The sequence below is a fragment of the Athene cunicularia genome (assembly GCF_003259725.1).
Source record: "Athene cunicularia isolate RWA chromosome 10 unlocalized genomic scaffold, athCun1 chr10_part1, whole genome shotgun sequence".
NCBI lineage: Eukaryota > Metazoa > Chordata > Aves > Strigiformes > Strigidae > Athene > Athene cunicularia.
This window is the reverse complement of record NW_020799112.1, coordinates 15,134,562-15,144,561: the sequence shown is the minus strand read 5'-3', so window position 1 is coordinate 15,144,561 and position 10,000 is coordinate 15,134,562. Positions and strand designations below refer to the sequence as shown.

At 41.0% G+C, this 10,000-nt stretch overlaps 1 protein-coding gene across 1 annotated transcript in view; it reads right to left on the bottom strand.

Annotated features, from left to right (window-relative positions):
- The window catches only part of AGBL1 (ATP/GTP binding protein like 1), a 289,236-nt gene that overhangs the window by 235,759 nt on the left and 43,477 nt on the right, over positions 1–10,000 (bottom strand). Inside the window, exon 6 of the mRNA XM_026856071.1 lies at positions 4,502–4,539. Coding sequence (XP_026711872.1) covers positions 4,502–4,539 — 38 coding nt within the window. The remainder of the gene's footprint in view (positions 1–4,501; positions 4,540–10,000) is intronic.

Below are 10,000 nucleotides of genomic sequence, written 5' to 3'. Positions count from 1 at the left end.
CCCCCCCCCCCCCCCCTAAAGTGACTCTTCTCAAAGAGTTAAACTTACAAAGATAGAATCAAGACTACATGCATTATGAAATTCAGGAAGAAAAGACACAGAACTTGGTTTAGATGATTGTGAAAGGAATTATTTGCAAAATTCAACCCTGATCACAATACCCTACAAGTTGTGATGATAGATTTGGGGTCAGACTGGTAATAGAGCTTGAATCCAAAGTAGGTAATGAAGTCTTAAACTGATCATGAGAAATGAGTACCTGGCAAAATGTTAGGCTACAGGAACTGACATGGTTCAACCATAGGGCTATTTTAACTCAAGATCAAAGACCTGTGTCAGTAGATCTGTTGCAAAGCATTATTAATTCAGACATAGTGGGTGCGGGCCTTTCAGAAACCATAATCTGCTTATGTGCTAGAACACTGCTTTCTGTCTCTCACAGAGTTACATGTCCCTCCTTGATGCCAGCATAAAAGGAAGAGAATGACACCGATTATTTTATCCCACTAGCCATAAGACATAATCCTTCTGCTTTGATGAAAGAAATGAGCAGGTGAAAGGTTAAATAAAGGTTAGTTGATGGAAGATGAGGAGGAAAGAACAGGAAATGAGAGATGCAAGGCTGAGGGGGGAGAAGGGAAGGCAGGAGAATAAAGAAGACAAAAGGAGGAAGGAAGAGATATAGGAAGAGAGGGGAAAGGCCATTGGCAATAACTGCTGTTAGCACACAGAACTGGCTTAATGAAATAAGCATGATCAGGGGATCACCACAACCTGTCTTTTTAAATTGCCTATTACAATTTTACTAGGCAAGCATTGCAACAAGGGCCCTGCCCATTTCCCTAGCCCTTTCCTTCAATATCCGCTGAGCAAATGCCTCCGAGATCAGCTCTAGCTAATTTCCTTAAAGACATGCAAGGTGCTAATTCTGGGAAGTACAGATAGTCAGGAATAACAAATACAACCAAAATTAGATTAAAATAACCTGCTGATAAACAAATTACTTACAAAAAAATAAATATTGGATTAAGCGCCAGCGAGAGTGGGGATCCCTATAATAACATTGCCACCGTGTGGCTCAAGGTGCTGAGCAGCATTGTCCAGTTTGCTCCATTACACCACTTTCAGCCTCCAAACCCCTAGATATGCACTTGTCTCCGCTTATAATAGCAGGTGTCCAGTTTTCTTGCACTCCTCCAAAACTGGGAATGATTTGCCTGTTTTATTTTGGGGGGATGAGCTCACTAAAAGCCATAGAGCCTATGGCTAAGAGCAACATGGGGTCAGCCCTGACCTTCCACCACTGCTCAAACAGGCTTCAGCTGGGCTATGCCCCCTCCACCCACTTATTTCTTTGGACAGTCTTATACTTGCCCCTCTGAAACACAACAGCAACAATTTCCCAGGTACAGATAGAGAGGTAATTTTTTCTTACACTGATGCTGTCTTTCCTGGTAGATCTTGCTTCTTACAGTTACACACCTTTAATGAGGCATTTAGCATCAACCGTTAAGAAAGAGACAGAGGCCAAAGAGTTTCTAGCCAGCCCCTGGCTCTGCAGGTGGACAAAGTCTCAAGTAGAGCTTATGGAAGCCTCCGTAGCTGAAGATGGATATTTCTGAATCCATCAGGGAGACACACTGCCATCTGCCTGCTCCCTTTAAAATTACTCTTTGTGTTTTTCCATTGTGGCTCGCTGCCAAAAGCGAGAGGGACACTTACGCTCCAACACATCTCTGTATATAACCATAACCCTCGTGCTTTCTTTGGGCTGAAGCGCTTAAGGACACAGCAGCCCTACAGGGAGACCCTCAAGAATGGGTGTGTTCTTGCCCTGTCTCTTTTACAGGCTTCACTCCCAGCAAAATTGAATTGCACCACCATTTGCCAGCAAGCGGGTTACTGCGAGTCTCCGGAAAATCTCACAATATCCAGCCCACCAATTCAGTACTGTAGCACGTTCCAGGATTCCTGCCTCCCATTTAGCTTGTATCCTATCTGAAACACGCTAACGGGCTTCTCGATGCTTTGCCATGTACAGTTTTACCCCTTGTTTCCATAAGCAATTTTCAAGTGCTATAGCGTTCACCAGATTTGATTTTTAACTTTCTAAGAACCACTGCAGCATTCAAAGGCACTAAGGTCATGGACATAAGTTAACTGTGACAAACAAAGCTGTCCCGATGCAATCATGAAAAAGAATTCAACTCTTATCCAGCCATGGTGAATTTCTCTCTGGAAGAACCAGAGCCGTTTTTCATATGTCCTAACCCACACCTCCCAAAAGACACAGACTGCTCATTTGTATGCAGCTACCAGAGCAGTCTACTCCCGAAGCCTGGAGCTTCTTGTGTCCTGAGCCACGGGACAAGGAGAAAATTAAAAGACATTCTTGACCACTCAGCATCAGACTGCAGAAAACATCAAAACACGCAGTTCAGACTGACTTGTGGGCTGTGGTGCTCTATTTAGTTGCACAGTATCAGCACCATTTCCCAAATCCCAGTTCCAGTGCCTTAAAAGAACATCAGCTGAAAATAAGACATGCGTTTTTCTAAAATTACATTTTCCATGGAAGCAGTAGCCAGTGTCGCTGGAACAATGTTGCTTGGTTGTGAGTGATAAAGGGGAAAAGGACACATAACAGCAAACTGGGAAGGTGTTTTAAAATAAAGAAATGTCTCTCCCAAGCAATGCCTTTGTTTGCAATGGTCAACAGGACAAGTGAACACAAGAACCCTAATCTGTACATCACAGTGATCAACCAGAGTGGCAATGTATGGGCAGCTTTGGTCAATAGACTAAAATCTCATTGGAGTTCATTTTTTGTACCTTCTGTGAAAACAACTGAAAAAACAACCAGAATGATCAATGTGTTCTAACAGTACTGGAAACTCTCTGTGCAATTCCTAAAGCACAGAAAGTGTAAAAGGAAGAACCAGGATGCCTTCACAACCTCAATCGGCCAAGAGTCACATGGAAAATTTCTAAGAGTAAATGGCTTTAAAAACTTACCTCACTCCAGGAGAAAAACGTCTGGGAGAATTTGGAGCTGAATGCAATTCTTTGAGATTCCCTAGATCACTCTCAGCTTCCCCACAACTTTCACAACATGTGTTTACAACTCCCCAGGAAACTATATTTCACAGCTTTCCTCGGTAATTAGTCATCCACTTCTATATACTGTTCTCATCTCCAGACCCAGAACAAGCCTCCAGGTAGAAAACTTATCCTATAAATATCTTGGGACAACAGAATTTCACTTTCCATTCCTAATACTTACCATAAAACAGAAGTGCGGGAGGAGAGCTCAAGCTGCCAGATGAGCTTTCAGCTCTTGCTCCACTTTTCCAGCCTTCTCTGTAAATTTCTTTTTACTCTGAAGGCTAATTTTGCTTCTGTATTGCAATCAGCTGTGGCATAGTGCCACAACCACCTTATTAAGATTTAGCACCCAAACCAGAAGGTCTTTCCCTGTTGCAATAATATGACCTTTAAATCTAGGCAGCAAGGTTAATACTGAGGCATTATTTCAGAATTCATCACTTGAGCTGCTGCAACTCAGACACGATCCCATTGCAGCATGCTCATTTGAGCACTGCTTCCAGAGCTACAATTTTTCACAAATGCATTTATTCTTAATACTATGAAAAGGAGAAGAGAGAGGGGAAGAAAAAGGAAGAGAGAGAGAAGGACAATACACTATTGTGATTTATTGTATATTGTCTGCAATAGTAGAGTGCTCTTTCTTAATCAAACCTTTATTAAATTCTGGTAATAAAAAGCTAAGTGTTTTCGGATGGGATGAAGGCAAAAAAGGGTAGCATAGTCTTTTCAGGAACAGTCACGCAAGCAGTGAGTGACTGAGAAACCACATTGAGGTCTTCAACATCCCCATCCAGCTGGTGCAAATGTTAAGCACAGCCTGCCATAGCAGGGCTGTACCCTGGCAATCACTCGGTCTCAGCACTGTCTGAACATTATCAGACCTGACAAGCTTACAAGGGAGAAAACGGACATCTCCTTTGGATTACAGAAGTTCTCCAAGCCTTTGACAACAGCATCATTGTTACCAGGTAAGCACACAGTGCAACAGCACCACAGGACAGACAGGTTCTGGCCCCGTTCTCCAGTGATGCTGGAACAGAGCAATAAGTATTTGTTGCTGGCTGGAGAGGTTCCAAGCCCCAGGAAAACCACTGTTCCCTAAATACTCAAAATAAGGGTCTTGTCTGGTTTCCTCAGCAGCCTGCTCCCTGGGACTTAGGGCACCATGTCCCTCAGAGCTGTGTGTCCACAGAGACATGGGGCTCCAAGAATCACTGCTAGACATAGAGGAAACTCCTGCATTACTGCCTCTCTTTTCTAAGCAGTGCTCTTTGGGAGTGAGGGAAGAGCAGGTACCAAGGAAAAATGAGGTTCAACAGGATCGTTCTGTCCAGCAGTACAGCATAGAAAGTAAGTCAGAAAATGAAGATGGAAAAAAAAAAAAAAAGCTTACTTGATTTCAGCAAAGCTGCCAAAGCCTCAATGGCTGCCCTGGGGAAAGAAGAGAGATGAAGAAATAATGTCAATTTCTTCGATAATTTTTGTAACCTTCAAGTTCACAGACTCCTGGACCAGGCTTCCCAGCTGGTCTAAATTGACAGCTTATGATGGACTTTGACAGAACTGCAGTGTTTTACACCAGTAGAGGATCCAGTCTCTGCAGCTGACTCAGTTACTCTAAAAGGCCATTAGCCCTCTAGCTTTAGCGTTACACTGATTTGTAGTGACCATTAAATTTAAAGCAACACCCACATATCCAAAGTAATGAAACAAGTATTTAAACTGCTGCCCAGAGCTATTTCTTTGTATCAGACACTCAGCACATGCCCACTCCATATACCAATGCTTGTCTACATCAGTAGACGATAAATTCTGCATCAAACTGGGACATCCATGTCAGTATTACCAAGGAAATTCTATTCCTTTCTCTGTTTTCCCAAAACAAGTTTCACCCCTGTCCTCCCTCCCACCAACTTTAACTGAAAAGAAAATTTATTTTAATCATAACAAGTCTTGCATTACAGTGGCATGTAAAGGTACCCGCTCAGATCATGGCTTGTAAGAAAGATGCTAAAACTTTGTGGTAAGACTGCTTGCCCCACGGAGCTTAGAGAGTAAGTAGCTAGAGGGGAGAGACACAGATTTCTGTTGACTTTCTGCATCATTTCAATGGGCAGGTAAGGAACTCAACCTGCCTGAGTCAGTCTAGCACTGGTTTGAATGGGAGCTGGTCACTGACATTTGTGGCTTGAAAAGCTGAACTGTGACATCCTTGCTCCCCAACTATCTGGAGGCAAGTTTCCTCCTCATGTAGTATAATCTCCCACCAGCCCCACAGTCTTTCTTTTCCAGTCATACTCTTCTAGAGCAAGATCATCCATGTTCTAACATGGTTTACTGTGTCATAATGAATGTTTGAAGTTTCAAGTGTCCATAGCTGATTATATAAATACAGCTACAAAACCCTCCATGCCCAAGGATTTCTTAAAATGTAATCTCTTTACAAACCAATCCCCAAATAAAATCGTATTAACTTCCATACTGAGCCAATTATCATCCTGCAGCAAAATATAAATATTCTTTGTCACCAAGCTACTGTTCATTGTGTATGCTGAGTAGCCAAGACCAAGAGACATTCAAGAGCTGGTTCTTGCAGATGTTGGGTCAACATCCCTATCTAATGTCATTCCTTCATAATGGTGTTGTTGAACTCTGACAGATTCGTTACAAACTACAAAAGAAATGCACAAAAATACAGATAGAACAGGAAATCAGTAGCTAAAACTCTCACCAGTGGAAGCACAGTCATGCTCTCATTGCTTCTTTAACTCCACCCAAACAACAATCATTCGGCTAGTAGAAGGAATACTGCCATCCGTCAGCTATTCAGCATGACCACTCAGTCCTTCCCTGAGGTTAAAGTTTGGAACAAAGTAAACAGCTCTAAGCACGTTAAAATTCCATTCAGAGCACCTCCCAGAGCTCACACTCAGGTATGTGTCTTGTAAAGGAGACTACATTACATACCTACGTTTGCAGGAGTAAGGTGATGTCTCAATCACATCCCAGCAGATCAGAGCAATGAAGGAAGGACCAGAATGTTTCTGGCTTCAAGCAGAAGAGATCTAAGGATTTCCTGTAGACATCTGGTTTATTTTGGGGTCCCTATGAGCATTGCTAAGAGTTTCAGTAGAGCTATATCACTGTCATAATGCCAACACTGTCAGCATACCTCCCATCAACCAATCAGCAAATCTGGATTCTCCAATACTTTTGGGGCATCTGTAAACCTCATTGTATCCAGACAACTTCATTCATCCTCAGAGGACCACAGACCTCCCAAAACCATCTCCTCTGTGTAATCTCCAATTCCTACTATCTTTGAGTCCCCATTCTCTCTAATTCCTTATCACACTTGCCCCAGAAGACCTAAACCCTTCCTGGCCATACCATAGCTGGCCCTTCAACAGCCTTGACCACTCCATGTCACTTCTCCAGGATTGGAGGGAGCTGGTCTGGAGGGAGCTAGCTGGATTTCTCACATCCCCGTCTAACAGCCTAGACACATCCTCATCTCAGTCCATGCCTGTACATAGTACGGCAATAAAGTGGAACCAAACCAATACATTTCATCTCTTCAAGTACCTCAATTCATTGCAAGGGTTTTGGCATAGGCATCACACAGTGTTCTGTATGTCCTACAGCATGTACTCTACAGTTAGTTATAAGTAGATGCAGACCCAGCAGACTGACCTCAATAGTATGCAATGTTTTAGAACAATTTTTCAAATAAAATATAATTGAAGACATGAGAATAAAATGCAAAACAGATAAAATGGGTTTAAGAGATAAAATGGACTTACCAAGAGTAGATCAAGCCAGCGTAATCTGGTATCTTTCTTTGATAAGATAACCGGTTTTTATAGACAAAGGAAATGTGGTAGATCTCATTTATCTGTACTTCAATAAAGCATTTGATATGGTGCCATGCTGGAAATTATTAGCCAAGCTAGAGAACTTGAGGATTAGTGTAAGAATTGCAACATGAGTAAGGAACTGGTTAAAGAGGCAATGACAGGAGTTGTGCCAAAAGAGGAATTATTATACTGGAGGGAAGTTATGTGTGGAAGTCTTCAGGGATGTTTTGAGACTGATCTTATTTTATCTTTTCATTAATGACCTTGGCACGAAAAGTCAGAGTATGCTAACAAAATCTGCTGACCGTGTGAAGTCAGAGGCTGCTGCCAATATCAGGGAGTTTGGAATATCTTTCAGGAGTAACAGGATGTTCTTGAGTTCTGAAGCAATAGAAATGTGATGAAATGTAATAGTCAAAGTGCAAGGTTACACATTTAGGGTTTAATAAGAATTGCTGTTATGAGCAGGGGCTCATAATTTGGAAATGAGTAGGACACCCTGTATATATGACCCCATTAGAGGATGAGGACAAGCATGACCCCGCAGGATGACAACCATGAAAAGGACAGATCAGGAAAACCACTGCCAGTGGAGAAGGGAAAGTATGAATGTTTTCGTACAAGGCTTCACTTGAACAGCCGTGTGCAGTACTCAGAAGGAACTGTGGAAAACTACTAACAAAATCTTTATGGTAACAGAGACATATCTCATGAGGAGTCTTAAAGATCACAGTTTTGTAACCTTAGCAAAATGATGGTTAAGAGGTGACTTGTTTATTCTCCACAGACAAACTGTGTGGGGGAGAAGTAAACACTGAGGAAGGCAAAGAGCTACTTAAGCTGAAGAACAAAGTTGGCACAAGGACAAATGGGTATAAAATGGCCATGAATAAATTTCAACTGGAAATTAAAGGATGGGTTTTAAGCACTGGAAAATGAAGCTCTGAAACATCCTCTTGGCAGCGATGGAATGAACAACCTAACGACTTTGAAAAGGGAGCCTGAATTGTTTATAATGGGACTGATAGACTTAGTTGCCAATGAGGAAAGGGTCTGAAAAAAGTGACCCAGGAATGACCGTAGTCCTATATCCCTACATTTTAATCATAGATAAAATGAAAGTGAAATGAGAAATAGGTATTCTAAGCACAAAGTTAATTAACCAGGCCAGAAGAGAGCAGCTGCATCAGCTTAAACTGAAAATCCGTCCAAATAGTCTAGTACCTTGTAGCCAACAGTGGCCAGGGGAAGCATATAAGACCACAGCAAAAAAAAGTGCTAGAACTTCCAGAACAGACTCAGACTCCAGCAATATCCAGTCCAGAGATTTTATAAGCTAGAAATGGTGCCTTTGGAAGGCTTTTTATCTCTTAGTTGATTTTGCTTCCATATATTTGCCTGGACACCTTTGAACTTATGCAGACTCTTAGCATCCACAATTATGCTGGAAGAGGAGTTCACACCTACACTGTGTAAAGAGTTATCTACCTGCATGTGTTTGAAGTTTGGAATTTAATTCAGCATTGTAATTTACACTTTAAGTTAGCTGTCAGCAAGTATCCCCAGAATATTACCTATCTTTGATTCTGAACAAATTCAAACATACAAAACACCCTATGGGAAAAAAAATAAGAAGTCATAGAAGAGAATGCAGAATGGACTTTCACTGAAAACAGCAGCAAGTTGATGGATGCATCAATAGGCTTACATCAAGCCAGGCAAATGGTGTTTGCAATAATATCGGCACCTCTTAACACCATATGGCAAACCAACAGAATCTTTTCTGGCATCAGAAGACATAATGAGATGAGTAAGCCTGGGACAAGACAGAGAGAAAGAAGATAATAAACTGTGTATGAGAGCAAGGACGGGGATGGGGAGGAGGGTGATGGGAACAGGAGGAAAAGTTTAAGAGCACAAAAAAAAGATGACTTGATGAGCCATATGCTAGACCAGAGAATTTGATAGTGTGCCCAGTGCAGAACTCTGCATTTGTCTCAAGAAGGGATTGGGGAGATGTGTATAAGAGACAGTCCTAATTCCACAAGACACAAAGTGTTAAAGAGTACGTGAGAAATATTATTCATGGATTTTTGAAATGTTTTCATTAGTACACAGCCCTTGAATGAAATCTTGGCAAAACTGAAGGCAAGTGGAATTTCATATTGAGTTGAAAAAAAACAGGAATCTGTTCTATGTGTAAAAACAACATAAAAATAATTATTTGTGTTTCTACTTGTATGTTTATTTTTATTATATTTATTGACCTTTTCTGAAATAGAAATGCTACAATAGTCTCTTAAATAACTATGAACTTTGTAAAGGCCACTAGAGAATTCAGAGTGTCTCAACTGACACTAGCCTGCCATCTGCTACCAAAAGGGCACATATGCTTTGGATTTACTAACCCATTTATCATGCCAGAGGTTACATTGGCATGAATAGCCACTTCTGTAAATAATAGATAATGTCAGGGAATTCATTGTGATAATGATTCTTCTGAAGCATATTGTTCAAAAGAATTAAATATTCAGAATAATTAGACACTCTAAGTTTTGTGTTTCTTAGCAGTTTCTTATACTAATTCTGTAATTCTTTGAGTTTGACACGTACAAGGTTAAATTAAAAAAATATTTTTTAAAAGCACATGTAAAATACAAAGGTTTCTAGAAACGAGGTGTCATGCAGATGACAGTTTCAGCTTTGCTCTATATTTTCATATTCTCTGTAACTGTAGAAACAGATAGTTGGTATCAAATGACAGAAAAAGTCTTAAGGAAATCTGTATATCCTTTAAGCAATGAAGCATGAAGTAATTGCCTTGAAAATACAGTCTCTGATCTTGCAGACATTCCATTTCCCTGGCATAACTTCCAAATAATTGGCTTTCATATAAGTGAAAACCAGAGGAGCTTGGAAATGAAAGTTCACCCAGCCAGTTAGGGAACTGGATTTCATGAGAACTATTCATCACAGTTTACCCAGCTTCATTTCTGGTTCGTAGGTGAAAGTAAAAAATTTGCATTGATCAAAAA